Source organism: Mustelus asterias, chromosome 10, assembly GCF_964213995.1.
Source record: "Mustelus asterias chromosome 10, sMusAst1.hap1.1, whole genome shotgun sequence".
NCBI lineage: Eukaryota > Metazoa > Chordata > Chondrichthyes > Carcharhiniformes > Triakidae > Mustelus > Mustelus asterias.
In genome coordinates this window covers 54,951,021-54,971,626 of record NC_135810.1, presented here as the reverse complement: position 1 = coordinate 54,971,626, position 20,606 = coordinate 54,951,021, and the positions used below count along the sequence as shown (strand labels likewise).

General features: G+C 41.2%; 1 protein-coding gene across 4 annotated transcripts in view; it reads right to left on the bottom strand.

The window, feature by feature from the left end:
* Nucleotides 1–19,950, bottom strand: part of tpp2 (tripeptidyl peptidase 2) — a 147,366-nt gene extending 127,416 nt beyond the window's left edge. Inside the window, exons 1-4 of one of the 4 annotated variants that reach the window (XR_013498869.1) lie at nt 19,583–19,847; nt 10,242–10,370; nt 7,664–7,759; nt 6,889–6,993 (exon numbers count right to left, since the gene is read on the bottom strand). Coding sequence is in view for 2 of the 4 variants with exons in the window: in XM_078221718.1 (XP_078077844.1) it covers nt 6,889–6,993; nt 7,664–7,759; nt 10,242–10,370; nt 19,583–19,744 (492 nt within the window). In the remaining 2 variants the exon portion in view is untranslated. Of the gene's footprint in view, nt 1–6,022; nt 6,086–6,888; nt 6,994–7,663; nt 7,760–10,241; nt 10,371–19,582 lie in introns of those variants that run through there. The other 3 variants (XM_078221718.1, XM_078221719.1, XM_078221720.1) reach the window with 3 other exon arrangements.
* Nucleotides 19,951–20,606: the final 656 nt, after the last annotated feature.

Below are 20,606 nucleotides of genomic sequence, written 5' to 3'. Positions count from 1 at the left end.
GTGATGGGGCGGAGTGTTGCTGCGAGGAGGATGGTGAAGAGCATTGGTGCGATAACAGTGCTGTTTTACCCCAGTTTGCACAAATATTAGGTCTGATCTGCTGTGAAGATCATAGCTTGCATGTCATCGTGGAGCAGGCGGAGAATGGTGATGAATTTCTGCGGACAGCTGAATCTGAAGAGGACGTTCCACAAAACCTCATGGTTGACAGAGTCAAAGGCCTTTGTGAGATCGAAGAAGACCATGCACAGAGGTTGATGCTTCTCTCTGCACTTTTCCTGGATTTGTCGAGCACTGAAGGTCATGTCCATTGTGCCTCTTGATGGGCGGAAGCTGCACTGAGGATCGGGGAGGAGCTCTTCATCCATTTGGGGGGAGGCAGTTGAGGAGGATTCTTGGGATGACCTTTCCCATGGCAGAGAGTAATCCCTTTGTAATTTCCACAGTCGGACTTGTCTCCTTTCTTGAAGATAGTCACAATTAAGGCATTTGAGATCTCCCAGCAATTGACAACACCATTACCATAGTAGGGAGCTACACGTGGTCCAACCTAATCATCCCACGAGTGATTTATGAAACAACAAGAATCTGAGATTCATGGGATAATTGCAGTGATCCCTAACTCCTATCTCCTCCATAATGGAATCTCTAGTTCGACGTTACACATATAGAATGGTCATTTTGTATTTGGAGAATGTAAGAACAGAAGTTTAAGCCCTTCTAACCTGCTCTACCATTCAATACAATCATGGCTGATCTTCTAACTCAATTGCACTTGCCCACACTCCCTCAATAACTCAATTTAATTCCCTCAGTATCTGAAAATCTATCAATCTCTGTCTTAAATATATTCAAAGGCTGAACATCCAAATCCCACTGGGGTAGAGAATTCTAAAAATCCACAATGCTTTGAGTGAAGTTTTTTCTTCATTTCAATTCTAAAAGGCTGACCACTTATTTAGAAACTGTGAGCCCTAGTTCTAGATTCACCAACTAGAGGAAACACTCTCGCAACATCTACCCTATCAAACCCGTTAAGAACTTTATATGCTTCAATGAGATCACCACTCACGCTTTTAAATTCCAGGGAATACAGAGGAAGTTTACTCAATTTCTTTTCATAGGACAATCCTTTCATCCTAGGAATCAGTTTACTGAGCCTTCTGTTGCACTGTCTCCAAGGGTAGTATATTCTTCCTTTGATAAGAAGACCAAAACTGTAACTCAGTACTTCATGTGTGGTCTCATCAAGACCCTTTACAATTTCAGAAAGACATCTTAAGTTATGTATGCTCCCAACATGGAATATAATGAAAGCTGAGATAGACAGATTTTTGGTCTCTTAGGCAGTCAAGGGATATGGGGAGAAGGTAGGAAAGTAGTCGAAGCCAAAGATCATACTGAATGGTGGAGCAATCTCAATGGGCCACATGGTTTACTTTTGCTCATATTTCTTATGTTCTTCACTCCTGTATTCCAATCACCTTATAATAAAGGCTAACATACTATTTTCTTTCTGAATTGTTTGCTTCACCTGCATACTAGTTTCAATAATTATTTACAAGGATGTCCAAGCCTTTCTCCAGTATTATGAACGGGATTCTCCCAAACAAATTGCTAATGTCGAATTCACAGAAAAACTGCAGTTATTCACGCTTTTTTCAGCAGGAGTTTTAAAATAATCTCCCAAACACTGTGCACTGCAGGGTGCACTAACGTGAATCACATTAAAATTCAGAGGTGGGGCCTATTCCCGCTGGAGAGGCCGGCAGCATAACGCTGAGCGGGCCACTGCACATTCGCCAATTTGTCAGCGCCAAGATCTGCACATGCACAGAGGCCCCTGTTTGCTGGCCTCCCAATTGCTGGCCAACTTGATCGCTGGCCAGCCCCATGACCCCGCAACTCTGCCCCTCCGACCCAGCCCCACGGCTCGATCGCTGGTCTCCCGGACATATCCGGGCCAGCCCTGACCACACTCCCGGAGATTTCAGTCCTGGGCCTGCTAGTGACATTTAAGTAGTATACAAATTAGGTGCTTCACACATTATGCAGCTCCACGCCAATTTCCGGCGCAGAGTTGACAGCGCTGGAAATCTGGCGCTGGGAGACATGCTCAGGCCCAGACTCCCAGCGGGGAGCCTGTACAACGGCCCCCACTAGAGTCTCCCTGCCCTCTGCACTAAAAAAGCAGTGCAGCGGGATGGGAGAATCGCCCCCTATATCTTTACTAACAAGAATGTCACGGAAAAAGACGTTGTCAAAGTTTTTCATCTTGCACTCAACAGGACAATTTAAAAGAATATCAAATATAAAGGGAACAAATTATATTTCACATTTGGTAATCAAATTGTCCTGATGAGTACAAGATGAAAGGGTTTGACATCATAAGTCTTTTTCAGTAATACTCAAGTTCAGTACAAACAAATAACAATAATGTCCAATAAAGTCCTCATTTCTACTAAGCCCTTAGTTTCCCATTATTTCTGGAATTTGTTTTGCATTTTATCGTGAAGACAGATACAAAGTATTCATTCAATACCTCTTCAATTTTCTTATTCCCCATTATATTATTTCCACCAATGAAGATAGGTGAAGATAATATTGGGGGTTATATTTAGAATATTGTTGCTTGCTTTGTGTTGTGGATTGTCACAGCAGTAAGAATGTGAACAAAGTTTTTAGCACAAGTTGTTGGATGTGGATTGACCTGAAGCCCTTTCAGTGAGATGGAAGCTTACAGAGCATTAACAATATTTACGTGGCTGGTCCAGTTACGTTTATGGTTGATGGTAAGCCTCACCCCTCTGCAACCAAGGATGTTAGTGGTGGGATAACTTGACATTGTCAAAGGGAGGTAGTTACTCCATTTTGCTGGAGTTGGTCATTGCCTAGCATGTGTGCTACTTACCACTTCTCAGCCCTATCCTGGGCAGTAGCACAGTGGTTAGCACTGCTCCCTCACAGCACCAGGGACCCAGATTCAATTCCCAGCTGCACATTCTCCCCGTGTCTGCCTGGGTTTCCTCCGATGCTCCGGTTTCCTCCCACAGTCCGAAAGACGTGCTGGTTAGGTGCATTGGCCATGCTAAATTCTCCGTGCACCTGAACAGGCGCCAGAGTGTAGCAACTTGGGGATTTTCACAGTAATTTCATTGCAGTGTTAATGTAAGCCTACTTGTGACACTAATAAATAAACTAAATTAAACTAAACAAATGCATCCGCAAGGTCATGGACTCGTTCGCCCGGGCTGGCAATTATATCCACTTTGACATGGGCCAGGCCCAAAAGGAAATCCGTGCTACAGGCTTCACCACCATCGCTGGCATATCCGATGTGCAGGGGGCTGTACATGGTACGCACATCACCTGCAGTCCCCACATGGTCAGGAAGTGTGCTTTATCAATAGAAAGGCGTTCAACTCCCTGAACGTGCAGATAGTCTACAACCATAGGATAAAAATCATGCACATGTGTGCACATCACCCAGGGAGTGTGCATGACAGTTGCATCCTCTAGAGTTCAGGCATCCCTGGCCTCTTCAAGGACCAGCCCAGGCTGCTGGGACGACACATGGGAGACAAAGTCTATAGGGCAAACGCTTAGGACTTGGCTGATGACGCCAGCGCGGAGGCCAGAGACCGAGGCGGATACCCACTACAATGAGGCCCATGCTACCACCTGGTCCATCGGATTCCTGAATATGCGGTTCCACTGCCCGCATCGCTCTGGCAGGGCCCTCCAATACAGCTGCCCTGAGGGTCTCCTGTATCATCGTGGCCTGCTGTCCGCTCCACAACCGTAGCAGTTGAGAGACATCCTGGAGGAGGAGGAGGATAAGCGGCCCCAGGTAGATGTGGAGAAATAGGCAGAGGAGGAGTTGGAAGATTTTTAAAGTTTATTTATTAGGCTTACAAGTATGCTTACATTAACACTGCAATGAAGTTACTGTGAAAATCCCCGAGTCGCCACACTCAGGCACCTGTTCGGGTACACGGAGGGAGAATTTAGCATGGTCAATGCACCTAACTTGCACGTCTTTCAGACTGTGGGAGGAAACCGAATCACCCAGAGGAAACCCACATAGACTCGGGGAGAACGTGCAGACTCCGCACAGTGACTCAAGCCAGGAATCGAACATGGGCCCTTGGTGCGGTGAGACAGCAATGCTAACCACTGTGCCCCAATAGAGGATAGGCGGCGCTGGCAAGGGTCCAGTGGGGAAGGATGGTGAGGGAGACCTTCATTGTCGCAAGGTTCACCCAATAGCTGGTGCGCAATCTGGCAACTGTGGCCCCCCATGTGCCCATCGTACCCCAGGAGCCATAACCATGGCCCTCCCACCCACCTCCCCATTCGCCCTCCCTTCCAGCCCTCTTCTTATCCATATCACACCCACGAGTCTGATTGACATCACATCAGGGTGATGGGCCTGGGTTGGCTGTGCTAGCGAGTTATTGGTCCAGGCAGGACGGTGATGATGATGTGCTACACGGCACACTGTCATGCAGCCCTCCCATTGCAACACAAGTCTGTCCGACTGCACAGTGCGCCTGGGCCCACATCTGAGTGAGAGTTGGGGACACGACTATGCAGTACAATGCCCTGGAGGTTTGGGGAGGGGTGAGAGGATGGGTGCGACCCAGGGTCCGGTGGGTGCTATGGATGCCAGTCTGTCACTGTGGGTCGATAGGGTCCTGACTGCTGGGAACTAGGGAGTGCGTGCTCAGCGGGCCAAAAGGCTTCTATCACGCAGCACAACACTCTGCACCTCTATGCATATGGTCGGGGTATGGAGGGGGAGAATCAAATACAGATTAGTCACAGCTGTGGGGTGCAATAACATTTACTGGTGAAACTAACAGTGCAACATTAAATGGTGATATTTAACAGTGCCTGGTGTGTCCATTCCAGCGAGAATCGCCTGCCAGCTTGTGTGTTGCACTAAGTGTCAAAATATTGCAGTCCACGGTTCGCTGAAAAAAAGGGCATGCAAAACTCCTGTTTTCTCGCTTGTTCGACACTTAGAATTTGTTTGGAAAGATCGCACCCTGTGAGTCCACAATGGAGAAGATAGCATGTGTAAATTAACTAATAAAACAGTCAAATGAGTCTAATATTCTACACAAGGGATCCACTGAAGATCCAAAGGGTTGGTTCCACTTTAGCATCCGAGATGGAAAAGCCGGTGAAGTTGGGGCAGAGGTAAGCTACTCAATCTCCATAGTGGGAAATGAGGAGCTAACATCAAGTTTATTTCATGGTGTTTCTTTGTGAGACTTTCTGATATCTCTCAGAGGAAATCTACATTTTGCTTTGACTATGCAGCACTGTCCGCAAACGTAAATCATTTATCTCTGAGGTCCTTGAACTATGTAAGAGTTCTGTTTATTAGACCAACTGTTATCTACTTGTAGGGATCAAGTGAAATCAGCTCTTAATGGATATCTACTTTGATTCTAGTCAGTGTAATTTTAATACTGGTCTGGCCCAGCGGTGATTGAAATTGGTGAATCCTCAGCACTGGCTTTGTATTAGCACAGCAAAATGCAAAAATATATTTAATGACGCCACATTTTTCACAAATTATGAGCACAGAATCTGAACAAACTGCTTCATTCTGTAGGATATTTAAAGCACTTGATAGACTTTGGACCTGACATTTTGCACAGTACTTAAAAGCCTTTGATAGATATCGCTATCGTCATCTGATCAAAACACAGAGGTATCGAATTTGTTTTTTGATGCAATGTACTTTGTGGATCAATGCAATCATGGCATGGATATGATGCATTCTCTGTAACAAGTGTTCCAATTGTTGCTTTTGTCTCTTGTATATTTATGCTCTTGTATTTCTTGTTGCTTCATTTGATATCATCTAAGTGGCCCAAGACGGATCTCTATACTCGTTCAGAAAATGAGAGCTATATTTGATGTTTCAGAGAAATCTTAGAAAGCACAACAAAGCAGGCAGGCTAGATGAACATTTGATACTCACAATGAAAGTCTATTTTAGACTTACATAAAAGATGAAGATCTTCTGGCAAGAGTTTTAATGAGATAGAGACCGGAATTCTCTGGCCAATCGTATCCCGCTGCAGCCACCGAGGAGGGAAAATTTGGTGCCTAGCCAAATCTCCATTCACTGCAGCGGGACCAGAGAATCCCAGCTGCAGACGAGGTCGGAGAATCCGGCCCAGAGTCTTTAGTTGAAGAAAAACAAACCTGCACAATGCAGTGGCTTTACAAAACGTATGGCACTGCCTGTCTGCAATATCATAATGGCACCTTGATGGGCCTGCTTAACATTCAGTTTCCTGAGAACCCATCAAGCGAGGCTAGGAAAAGCAACAAATTCAGAATAAAACATAAATTAGATACATTCACCTAATTAGGCAACAAGACCAAAATTCCATTGGTCAACTACATCTTTTAAATGTTTTTGATACGGTTCTGCTGAGGTACAATTATTGGAGACTTCACTCCAAATATTACCAGCTTCTCTGTTGTGTAAATCCATGGAATTTTTGAATATAGAGTATTTAGAAATTCAATTTAAAAATTCAATTATAATTATCTTTAAGAATTTCAGAACAAGATGCTCTTAATAATTCAAATCTGATCTACTACAATAAAGTAACTCAATGTAGGCAGTGGAAGTATGCATTTTCAGTTACTCTCCATGGGGAAAATAGTAACAGAATGGAAGACATTGAAAATACAGAATTGTAACCGTCATTAACAGAGAAGTGCTGTAAAGTCAGGTATACATTTCATAATTGCCAGTTTCACCCAAGTACCCGAGTAGCCATAACGTTCATAACTGATTTATCAGTTACTTGTGTGTGTCAACATTGCATTATAAATTTGCTCAATCATAATACTAACTTGTGACAAATTTGTATGAGTGCTGTCAAACTCATCTAGATTTCTGCAAGCTTCTGCCAAAGAAGCACGATGAACCGGATCCCAGAGCTTTTCCCGTTTTTCTTTCTGTAAAGCAAAATCGCAGTAGTTTCTTTTCAAATATTGACACAAAGAGAGTGTAAAGCAGTAAAATATATGGCTTATTATTGCTTTTATTCATTCCATCCTTAATTTCCCTTCAGCTGAGTGGCTTGCTAAGTCAACCACATTGCTGTGGATCTGGAGTCGCATATTGGCCAGGTAAGGATGGCAGATGTTTTTTTCCCCTAAAGGAGAATCAACAATGGTTTCATGGTCCCCACACACACACGAAAACAGAAAATGCTGAAAAGTCTCAGCAGGTCTGACAGCATCTGCAGAGAGAATAAAGCAATAGAGCCAACGTTTTGTGTCAGGATGACCCTTCGTCAGAGCAGCTCTATTCTCTCTCCACAGATGCTGTCAGAACTGCTGGGATTTTCCAGCATTTTCTGTTTTAGTTTTAGATTCCAGCATCTGCAGTATTTTGCTTTTATCAATGGTTTCACGGTCATTATTTTTATTCCAGATTTTTATTGAATTCAAATTCTGTCATGGTGAATTTTGAACCCAGGTCCCCAGAGTGTTACCCTGCGTTTCTGGATTATTAGTCCAGTGACAATACCACTGTGCCACCGCTTCCCCTACATTAATCAGTGATTCTTACAACTGAAAGCAATTAAAGCATTTTTTTTAAGCAAAGCACACCACAGCCTACCTGTATCCTTTCTTTCAGTGCTTTAGGATAAAGTTCATATATATTTTTGAGTCCAACGTGATATTTTCCAGATGGATTTACCCAATTTTCAGGAATCTTTAAAGCAAAACAGAGTTGTGTATTCATAAAATATGAAATATGAACTTGCAGTCAGTCACTCACTAAGATTGTCAGCTATACATTGAGCTGGGTTTTGCAGTCAGTGATGAAACAATCGCTGACCTCATGGTCCGTAACGATTCAGAAATCTCTGTGACACAGATTTTCCTCTTCCCAAGAGTAGCTGAAATCTGGCAGAAAGTCAGGGAGATCCCAAAGCTTCCAGCGGCAGTGATGTGAGCAAACACGGTGTGTACACTTAAGTACTGTCATTCACAGGACAGGGAGATAAAAGCACCGATGATCCTTCACTCTTAATTTAAATTTTCAGATAGCAAAATACATGATTAAGATAGAAGTTAATATATCACAAACTTTGAAAATATTTATAAATGTGAAATTTATCATAATGGAGAAATTTTGCACTCCACAAATATAAAAGGGTCAGCGAGCTGTAATTTTAGATATAGTTATGAATTTAGTATGCCATCAACAGCACTGCTGTAACTCAAGGTGTAACCTTTTCAAGGGTGTGTACAGCAAGACTAACAAGGTAAAAGTGGAAGTTTTTGTCAATTTATTGACTGCTAAGGGACTGCACTATGTGAGCACCTTAGCCGAACACCCAGTGGAGCAGCACAGAATAACTGACAGCAACTTCTGCATTTCCATATTATTCCACAAACAAGCAGGCTCTCAGAGATGCTGTTAGCTTCAATGGACAAACGAGGGCGAATGATGAGTTTCATTGTTATTGCTATTGAAAGAACAGTCATATGCAATTAGGAGGAGGAAAGAATCTGCTTGCCTGTCTTTCTTTCTAATTGCATCTTTTACCCAAAAGTGCTTCAAAGCTGATGAAGTTAGTTGTAAATGTAGCTATAACTGCGTTGTCAAGAAACATGGCAGTCAATTTGCACAGAACTAAATCTCAGCAATGAGATAATGAAACAACCTATTTTTAGTTGAGGAATAAATGTTGGATATAAGATGGAATATTTTACGTTCATCTGATAGAGCAGACAGAGTCTCTGTTTGACATCTCATTCAAAGGCAGCATCTCCAACAATGGCTCAAATTTTCCAATCTTAGAATTGTTGGAAGATGCGCATAATAACTCTGCGGAAATTCTGACATGTGGATCTGCAGAGGAATTACCCGGAAAGTTTACAACCACACATCCACACGGAGCAACAGCTTACTGCTTTGCATGCAATTGGTGAGCTGAGATTTTTCTTCTCAAACTTCCACTCATTTATTTGGATATCTTGCACAAACTAATGCAATCAGGCAGCATTTCATAACAAAGTTTTCAAATAGTTTTACACCAAAAAATATTCCTTTATATACTCAAGACTGGTAACCTGGTGCAGTTTTACTAATACAGCTGAAAATGAATTTAGCATTCTTAATCATAGAACAAAGAACAATACAGCACAGGAACAGGCCCTTCGGCCCTCCAAGCCCGCGCCGCTCCCTGGTCCAAACTAGACCATTCTTTTGTATCCCTCCATTCCCACTCCGTTCATATGGCTGTCTAGATAAGTCTTAAACGTTCCCAGTGTGTCCGCCCCCACCACCTTGCCTGGCAGCGCATTCCAGGCCCCCACCACCCTCTGTGTAAAATATGTCCTTCTGATATCTGTGTTAAACCTCCCCCCCTTCACCTTGAACCTATGACCCTTCGTGAACGTCACCACCATTCACCCTATCCATGCCTTTCATAATTTTATACTCCTCTATTAAGTCTCCCCTCATCCTCCATCTTTCCAGGCAGAACAACCCCAGTTTACCCAATCTCCCCTCATAACTAAGCCCCTCCATACCAGGCAACATCCTGGTAAACCTCCTCTGTACTCTCTCCAAAGCCTCCACGTCCTTCTGGTAGTGTGGCGACCAGAACTGGACGCAGTATTCCAAATGCGGCCGAACCAACGTTCTATACATCTGCAACATCAGACCCCAACTTTTATAGAGCCTAGTCAATCACCTGAGTGTTACCCAATTTTAAAGAACTCAATAACATTAAAAGATATACAGACCCATTTACTTGTTTGGTTTACGGTAGTCAATTTTCTAGTAAATTTTATACAATTGATTCTTTTGTAACTTGTCTATTGTCATTTTACATAAAAAAGTTAAGGGACTTCTTGAGGGTTTGTAAAATAGACACAATTAGCCATAACTCGTAATGGTCATTAATTTGATCTAGGAGTATGGCCTTTTTTGTGGATGGGGTTAGCTTCCAGTAAGAAGGTTTTTAAAACGAATGCAAAAGATCTCAGACTCTCGATTGTGCTGGATGCAATTTATGCTTAGAATTCCTCAATCTTTTACATTTGTCTGAGTGATGTTTGGGTGAATGGCACTGAATAAACCAGCACAACCCCCAATGGAAATTCCTGCCCACATTGTTTATGCTGTTTGGAAATATAAATAGCACAAGAATTACATTCCTTTAAAAGTGCACCATTATTACCTTAAGCGTCCTTCCTGAAAGGCCAATAATTTTCTCATCTTTTGGCTCCAATACTGTGCATGTGTTCACATCCCCACTGCCTGTGGTGTCTATAATGTCAATAATTTTCGGCTTTCCATCACTTGTGACCTGTAAAAAAGTTTTATTTAGAGTTACAATACCACAACTGTTCGTAATTATCATAACAATAATTACTCCCAGCAAACAGCCACTTTACAGTCTGCAGTACATATTTTTAGTTGTAATGCAATATAGTAATTTCTAAACATAGGAAAAATGCTTTGAGAAACCATGCAGTTCTTTTCATTAGGTATTAATCACGCTAAAAGACTATGTTGAAACATCACATTGGGTGAAAATTGAGAGTGTTTAATCAACAACAGGCTCTTTTCAGTGATTTGCGCCATTTGACAGGGTAAGTATACTCTTAGTTTTGCAATCAAAGTACAAGCAATAGATCATAGAGAGAAATGTATATAAATGCCTTAATAAAATATCTACAAGGTGATAGTAGTAGTAACAAAAGACTTCGAGGAAAGCTGTTATACAAGCTGGATACTCCACCCACTTAAGCTCCTCACTTGTCGCTGCCCAAATACAAATGATAAATACAGCTGGATAGGATATCCCAATTTGTACTCTTGCACACTTCCTCACGGTAATCAATACCATTAGCAGCATCTTCTACACGATTAAATTTGTAACTGCAAAATTAATGCATTTCTCTTTACCTCTGATTGCATTTTCAAGCAATTCATTGTATATGATGTAATTTGAGACATTGAGAGAAACATGACACAGTATTGTAGAGATAACCAATGAACTTACATTGATACGGTGTTCTCACATTACTGACCAGTTTGCACTTATATCACCATTTACTTCAATATTATTTTATTTTGTTGTGGTATGGAAGTTTGAAAAAATGTTTTAATGCATATTTAATGCAAAATACTAAATATACACTGAATTGACATTGACTAATGGGGTCAAGTTTACGTCTGGATGGAGGGGCACACTTAAGTGCATGAATGGCCACACTGATTTCTATTGGAGGAAATCTGATTTTCTTCCAATAAAATACTATATTTTTATCCTTCAGTTTTCAATATAACCAGTATCAATGATAGTGAAATCAGAGTTTGCTAAGATTGTTAGAGGTTAGACGGTTTTCCAACAATATTAAATAATTTCCATTGCTACCGCATGGCTCCTGAGAACTATACATGTTGCATATTGGATGAGTGACTATGGAGGATACGTAGAGGACATAAGGATGGCATGCAGAATGTGAGGTGGCAGGGGGGTTGGAGGGGTGAGGTTTAGCGGGCCTTTAAAAAGTGTTGGGAGCTGGGCTACCGTGTTGGACAACCAATACCTCCTCATTGGCCCATCTCCGCACCCATGCTCTTCACACACTATCGTGGCCCTCAAAATACACTGCAAATCCAACCTACGTGAAAGGTCAAAAATTTCTCAAAGTCGCACATTGGTCAGGTGTAAATTTTGCAAGTCACGAAAGTGCACAGGTTGGATTTTTGAGCTCATGACCATGATGTGGAGAAAAAAAATCAGATGGCTTGAGGTACTTTCTTTATTATGTGCATGGGTATTAGTGACTGGCCCTAGAGGTTAAATAACACTATCCTACTAAGGTTTCTGCTCCTTTATGTGTTGTATAATTGACCAATTGCTGGAACAAGAAAGACATTCAATATAACTGAATGTCCAAAAATTCTAGTAATAAGCCCTCTACTTTGTTTTTGAGTTGGTTTTTAAAAGGTCGGTTGGCGAGATTGAGAATAGGTCATTTGACAAACATTTTGACAATCAGCAATCATATTTAAATACAGTGCCCTTGAATTTGTGCTCAGCACAAAGCACCTGTTTGACATTCGACCATTCTTTTTCCTGATGGGTTTTAAAGAAAAATCAATTTTGCATTTATACCTTCAGGCAATAACAAATTGGTTCTTTTTTTTTCTTCATGCTTTGCAGAGATGTTAATTTACTTAATATAACCAATTCATTGATTAATGCCTTTGCTGGAAGAACAGATGAAGAACTTCAGGTGAATTCATACATCAAAGAATTATGTAGATCAGAGGGAGAGTTTCAGCCCATTGTAACTGTGTCTATAGTCTGAAAGGAATATCCACTCCTCTCCACACTCCCCATGGCCATGTAATTCTTCATTTTTGAGCGACTACCCAATTCCCTTTTGAAAGTTATTTTAATTCCGTTCTGACAGAATTCAGGCGTTGAGTTCTGGATCACAGCAACTCGCTACATAAACAGCTCCACATCCCTCTGGTTAATTTGGAAATTATTTTATATTTGTGCACTCTTGCTATCAACACTTCTGCCAATGGAAACAGTTTTGTCTTATTTCTTATATCAAAATCTTCCATAATTTTAAACAACTCAGTTAAATGTCCCCTGACTCTTCTCTGTGCTAAGAAGAGGAATTCCAGCTTCTCTAGTCTCTCTATACAACCAAGGCTCCTCATCTCTTGTACCATTCTAGTAAATCTCTGCACCCTCTTAAAAACCTTTATATCCTTTCTAAAATGTAGTGCTCAAAATTAAACTCAATACTCTAGCTGAGGCCTATTTTAATAAATAGTAGATGAATTTATTTTTGTCTCTCTACATTCTATATCAAAATTGAGTGCCAAACCTATAATCTAACATGCAGATATTTGTGTTAGAGTTTCATTTAATTGCTAAAATTACATATTTACGAAACTAAAGTAAGAATCTAGGCAAGCATATGAGGGAGAAGCACATGATTGTTACAATGATAGATTCAGGTAAGTAAAGGTGGGAGGATCATAAGCACCAGCATGCACTGTCTGGGCTCAATGGCCTGTTTCTATGCCATGTAAACCTGTGCAACCAGTGACTTGTAAAGGCTTAACAGACTTCCTTACTTTTGTACTCTATGCCTCCAATTATAAAGCCCTGACAAGTTTGCCTAATCTTGTTGGAGGATTGATCCCGTGACTTCTATAAATACCATATAACAGCTGGGTACAATGTAGTTGAGTATTTCTGCCTATGGTTTCACAACAGCAGTTGTCGCTGACAAGTTCCAAGAATCAGGAGACCACCAGGCAAAAGAGAGTAAACTTAGGGCAGGGAGGAGGGGCAACCAAAATGGGAAGAGCAATTGGCAGTGTGGAAACGAAAGGTGGGAGAACTTTAATTATATTAGTAACTGCATAACTTACTGAAATTGCACTGAACTATCAGTCAACTTCTCTTCATAATTAGCATTAATACAATAATTTGCTGTTAGTTATAGATGTAATGCCCCCAACAACTTGCCTTTGCATGACACTACGTAGCAAAATATCCCAAGACACTTCACAGCAAAACTGGACACCAAAACTCAAAAGGAGAAACTAGGGCTAATGACCAAAAGATTGGTCAGGGAGTTAAGTTTTAAGGAGCTTCTTAAAGGCAGAAGGAAATGCAGAGATGTTTAGGGAGGAAATACTGGAGCATAGGGCCTCAGCAGCTGTAGGAATAACCTTATTTTCAAATATTTATCCCAATGTCTTTGAAATTACATTTTAGCCTCTATCTCAAAAGCCACAGGAGAGGATGTCTCCTAAAAACATGCCATCAGTTCAAGAACCCTTTCTATCCCCTTGTTTCTGTTCCTCATTTACTACCAGTGGAAACAATCTTTCATTATTTATTCACATTAAGGTCCACAGGTTCCACTTACTCCTTTACTGGCTGCTCCTCACTTCCACTCATTACATTGCTACTGTTCTTTGCTCTGTAGAAAAAGCTGGACTTTATGCTGACCCTAGTCTCCTCTAAGCCACCCCACTGTTGAGACTCCATTTCTTCCCAGAATCTGCCATAGCAGTCTCCCTCTCACCCCATACTCCGATTTCATTGTCACCCCAATTCCCCAGTCTTCCTCTCCTCCCATTCCCTAGTCACTACCCGCACTCAAGACTGCACCTGATTTCTAAGGTTCCCCACTATTCCAGAGTCCCACATCAAGCTGCAGGCTTCTTTGAGAGCAATGGCAAAGTTTCCGCTCCAGTGGAACATTTAAATCACCGATCTCCCAGGTTGCTCGAGGCAGCACTTGGGGGAGAAATTCATCATTACAAGTAACTCCTGGTCATTCCTTGAGAGTTGAAAATACCATAAGGACTCCACAAAGTTAATAAAAAATAGCCTTCTCAACCTGCCCTGCCACCTGCCCAGAAATTTGTATGTGAATGCCCAGGTCTGTATATTCCTGCATTCCATTTAAATTGATACCATTTATTTTTATACTGTCCTCTCATTCTTCATTCAAAAATGCATCGCCTCATACCTCTGCTAATTTTCATCTGCTATGTTCCTGCCTATTTTATCAGAATAACTGTGCTCCTCTGAAATAAAAAAAACAAAAATGCTGGACTCAGCCGGTCAGGCATCTGTGAAGTTAACAGTTTAGGTCAGTGACTTGATGAAACATAACAGTTCTGAAATGCCAACTCTGCTTCTTCCTCTACAGATGCTGCCTGACTTGGCTAGCATCGTGTATTTGTATTTCAGGTTTCCAGCATGCACTGTTCTTTGGTTTTGCATGTCCCTCTTTAAGTCTGGTACTGCCCTCCTGTTTTCTACAGTTCCAAATTTTCTATCATGCACAAACTTTGAAATTATGCACAGGTCAGTAATAAACATGAAAAACAATGGCACTAGGTGGAATCTAAATTATTTATAATAAGCAATAAAACTAAATGCTTTGGATGTAATTCTGATGCATGAAAAACATGTTGGGGAGACATATAATTCAAAAGTTTGGGTATGGTACACACCTCTTGTGTACAAATCTTCCAGGATTTTACATCAACATTTATAATGGCAATTGGTTAAAAAATGCTCTGTAAATGATTGGCTCTGTCTATATACATACAAAAGTTATTTCATCAAAAAAGTTGATCTAAGTTTATGAAATATTATGTATTTGAGTTTAAAAATTGGCAAGTCATGTTGCAGCTTTATATAACCTTAGTTAGGCCGCATTTGGAATATAGTGATCAATTCTGGTCACCACACTACCAGAAGGATGTGGAGGCTTTGGAGAGGGTACAGAAAAGATTTACCAGGATGTTGCCTGGTGTGGAGGGCATTAGCTATGAGGAGAGGTTGGAGAAACTTGGTTTGTTCTCACTGGAATGACGGAGGTTGAGAGGCGACCTGATAGAAGTCAAAGAACAAAGAACAATACAGCACAGGAACAGGACCTTCGGCCCTCCAAGCCTGCACCGCTCATGTGCCCACTAGACCATTCTTTTGTATCCCTCTATTCCCAGTCTGTTCATGAGGCTATCTAGATAAGTCTTAAACGATCCCAGCGCGTCCGCCTCAATCGCCTTGCTTGGCAGTGCATTCCAGGCCCCCACCACCCTCTGTGTAAAATACGTCCCCCTGACATCTGTGTTGAACCTTGCCCCCCTCACCTTGAACCCGTGATCCCTTGTGTTCAAAGAACAAATCTACAAGATTATGAGAGGCATGGACAGAGTGGATAGTCAGAAGCCTTTTCCCAGGGTGGAAGAGTCAATTACTAGGGGGCACAGGTTTAAGGTGCGAGGGGCAAGGTTTAAAGGATATGTACGAGGCAGATTTTGTACACAGAGAGTAGTGGGTGCCTGGAACTCATTGCCGGGGGAGGTAGTGGAAGCGGATACAGTAGTGACTTTTAAGGGGCGCCTTGACAAATACATGAATTGGATAGGAATAAAGGGATATGGTCCCCGGAAGGGTAGGGGGTTTTAGTTCAGTCGGGCAGCATGGTCGGTGCAGGCTTTTCGGGCCGAAGGGCCTGTTCCTGTGCTGTCATTTTCTTTGTTCTTTTTTAAATGTGCATATTGCTGCCCAGCTGATTATGTGCAGAAAGCTGAGGCAAGTGTTAGAAGGGAACAATACAGTGTCTATGAGGAAGAGAATAGGAATGGAACTTGAACCTGGTCCACGTCTGACACGAGAGTTGCAATGCAAAGCTGAATAAGGGGGAAAAAAATTGGCCCATGACTTGAGGCTGCATCATGGATAGGAATTGTGAAGAATTTCAGACGGTGGCAAGGGAGAGAATAATAAAAGAAAATAATGTTTTTAAAATTTAAACGAGTTACCTTCACATTGAGTGAAAATTGGTAGCATGTCTCTGCGAATCAATTTGCACCACAATAGCACCTAATGGCAGGAACTTGCATCTACACCCTGACAGGAAACCAATTACAGTGTTTTTTTAACCAACTGTTATTATAAATGTTGAGGTAAAATCTTAAAAGATTTGTGCACAGGAAATGTGTACCATACACAAGACTTTTTATTTACATATCCCCGACACGTATTTTCATCTATCAAAATTACTTTAAAAGTATTAAGTTTTGTCGGTTGTTATAAAGCTTAGATTCCATCTAGCTCAATTCACCTAAAATTAACTTAACCTTTTTGCATCATATAACAATTTAAAAATATAAAGGTACCTGACAACTGATATGATACACATAGAGACATATAAAATTGTTTGACATCAAATAATACCATCACCAATGGACCAGTCAAAATTTTCAATTTTTGCTTTGACTGCTAAAGCAAGGGAAGAAATAGCAGTGGTTCTGACCATCTTATTCCAATCCTCTCTTGCTGCAGGGGTATTACTGGAGGACTGCTAATGTTATACTGCTGTATAAAAAGGGACACAGGATAGTACAAGTAATTACAGACCAGTCAGCCAAACCTCAATGGTGGGCAAGTGAAAGAATTCTGAGAAACCGAATAAATTGTCATTTCGAGGTACTCATCAGCCAGGGGCAGTCAGCGTGGATTTGTTAAAGATAGGTCTCATTTCAGACTAATATGATTCAACTTGTTCAGGAAATAACAAGGAGAGTCAACGAGGGTAGAGTATCTGATGTAGTCCAGGAACAGGAAATTTTAGCTACAAGTGAAGATTAACATAGAAACAGGAATGGACCATTCGGCCCTTCGAGCCTGCTCCACCATTCACTTTGATCATGGCTGGTCATCAAATTCAATATCCTGATCCCCACTTCTGGATCCTCCTCACAGCTCACTCTCCCACCCAACTTTGTATCATCTGCAAATTTGGGGATAATACACTCAGATCCCTCTTCCAAATCATTAATATATGTGAACAGTTGGGGTCCTAGCACAGATCCCTGCAGAACCCCACGAGTCACTGACTGCCAATCGGAAAAAGACCCATTATTACTCATTGCTTCCTAGCTGCTAACTAGTTTTCTATCCATCTCAAGACATTACCTACAATCCCATGTGCTTTAACTTTACATGGTAGTCTGTTATGTGAGACCTTGTCAAAAGCCTTCTGAAAGTCCAAATAAACCACATCCACTGCTTCTCCTTGGTCAACTCCACCAGTTACATCCTCAAAGAATTTCAATAGATTCGTCAAGCAGGATTTCCCTTTTGTAAATCCATGCTGACTTTGTCTGATTATACCACTGCCTTCTAAATGCCGAGTGATGAAATCCTTGATAATAGACTCCAGCAACTAGAGTTCGACTCACCGGTCTATAGTTCCCTGTTTTCTCTCTAACTCCCTTTTTGAATAGCAGGCTTACATCAGCTAATGTAATTAGCTCCTTTAGATAAGCTAGAGTTGTTTTCTTTGGAAAATAGGACCTAAGGGCAGATTTAACTCAATTGTATAAAAGTATGAAGAGCCTAGATGGCGTAGATAGGAATGACCGATTTCTGTTTGCAGAAATAACCAGGGGCATAAATTGGCAGAAGGATTAGAGAAAGTGGCAATACAACTTTGCCAACCAGAGTGTGATGGGATTCTGGAACTCACCACCAGAAAGCAACATCACATTAAAAAAAAACCTGGATATGCACTTTAAACGTCTTAACTTACAGGGCTCGAGACCAAGAGCTGGAAGGAGAGATTGGACTGGGTGACAATTTTCCCAATTGGCATGGCCAAGATGACCAAATGAGCTCTTTCTGCAGCAAAAATGCTTCTAAGTTTTCACAACATTATGTCCTGTGACAGTTACATGAAAGTAACTGGAATGATCAACCATAATTGTGCATGAGGCATTATTTCCAGTTCAATACAGGTAAAAATATTTAAAAACAAAATTTTGGCCTTCTAATTTAATTACGGTTTAAAATGTGCTTAAAATGGGTGAAATGAAAAGGTCAAATGTCTATGATGACCTCATCTTCACTTTAATAACTTACCAATCTAATTTTAGAAATTTAGGATCAAACTAAATCCAGTTCTTCGTTTTTCTGTATGTAGTACACAACTGGGTTCCTAATTAACACATTTAAAAGGTATCCTAATTTTTGGAAGCTGTCACTCTCCCTTCATTTTCTGACTTATCAGCAGGCAGGGAAGTTTTTTTTTTGCAGAGGGGTGGAGGGGAGAGGGTGACATAATATTCTTTGGAACCTGAAAAAAAACTTTATTTTTCTTGAGGTCATATTGGAAACTGCATTGTCTGTTTATTCCAAAATGATATAATAGATCAATTGCTTCCACGAGCAATTATAAACAATATGCAATGAAGGATGAAATAATTTATACAACTTTTAAACCGTACATTAAAGTGTAACCTTGGTACCTTGCTAAGAAATAAAAGGGTGACTGGAAAAATTATTTATATCGCAAAATTCCACTCGAGATCAAACATGAAATTCGGCTTGTGCATTGTCATAGCACTGTCAAGAGGAAAGCCTGTAGTTTCCGGTCACTGGAAATTGAGCACAAGTACTGTTATAATACACATCCCTTCCCCAAATGCCAGCTGACCAAGGGTGTGTGTGTGTATGTATATATATGCATACACACATCTCTCCACAATCTTCTAACAGTCATGATAATAAACTTATACTATTCATGGCACAGAGGAAATTGGTCTCAAAGAGTGAACTCAATATCCAGTATACTTGGTCCAGCCAGTTATCTAATATACTATACTATAATTCTCTTCTATACTAATTAAGTGGGAATAATATCAAAATGAGTGAATAAATATGCACGAATTAATAACCTCACAGTGATGAGAGGAGCAAAGTGTTAAAACTGCACATTTGAAAGAGGCCAGTTAAGTCTTCATCACCACCATCCAATAATTTATGAACACATCCGGGTTGTAATCAAATGCTATTTTACATGTATTAAATGTGGTGTAAGATAATAATATCTTGTTTCCAAGGTGAATGGTGGTCGATTTAATGCTGCTTCTAAAAGTCTACGTGGCTGTGTTGTGTACGAGAGGCCGAGGCTTCACGAGGCCTAGCTTGCGATCGCCTGCCTTTACCTGCAGTCCTTGTGCTCCCGGATCCACTCCCGTGTCCAAGACAGCGATCAGAACCCCCCTGCCGTCGTACTCCGGGTACCGGGCGAGGAAAGACGCGGCGCCCGTCTCCTTCTTCGGCAGCAAACCCTGGTAAGGGAAGGAGTCGTCCAGATGAAGCGCCATTACCCCCGCCCGCTGAAGCCCAATGTGCAGCTTGATCTCAGCTGCTCGCCTTCCCGCGCTGATCCTTCCAGCGAGCAGCAATCGCCAAGGATCACACACACCAAGAGGGAGTGAGTGAGGCACAGCACTGTGCGCTGGCAAGGTCAGGGGTAAACAGTATGTCAGGGTCAGAGGAACAGGACACCTACAGGACTTGCACCATATTCTGAGAGACACGTTTAGGATTTAATAGGTTAAAAGGTTAAACAGGTTAAAAAAGGTCAAAGTACACTTTTAACCTATTTGCTTCACAATTTCTGAAACAAATACACTAACAGGAGCGAGATAATATTTGGCTTGTATTGTCTGGGAATGGTTGCATAGAAAATTGGTCATTCTGTATTTGTAAATTCCTCAAATCAATGTAGTTCCCGATGAGAATTTTATTACAAAGAGTTCTGGGGATCAATTCACACTCATGCCAACAGTACTGTTATATTGTTATATTATTCTAAAATGATTTAGGAACTATATTGTCAAATACCACATCACTCACCCTGCACTACAATCTGCACCATGGCAACAATAACATTGATTTGCAACACATTGGATGAAAGCTACTGCATTTGTCTAAAATAGCATGGTCATTTCAGACTTCTGGGCACCACAAGGCAGAACATTAATTTCAAATCGAGAGAAACCCTTTAATCCAAGCAATTTGTTACAAAAATCATGTGTTGCTATTCTTAAAACCTAAATTAATATGGATGGACGGTTGATTTATAAACCTGATTAGTGATTATTTAATCTCCAATAGATCAGTACCTTTTACAAAGCTATGGGTGAAATTTAATAGCAGGGACATGGAATCCACCCAATGGAG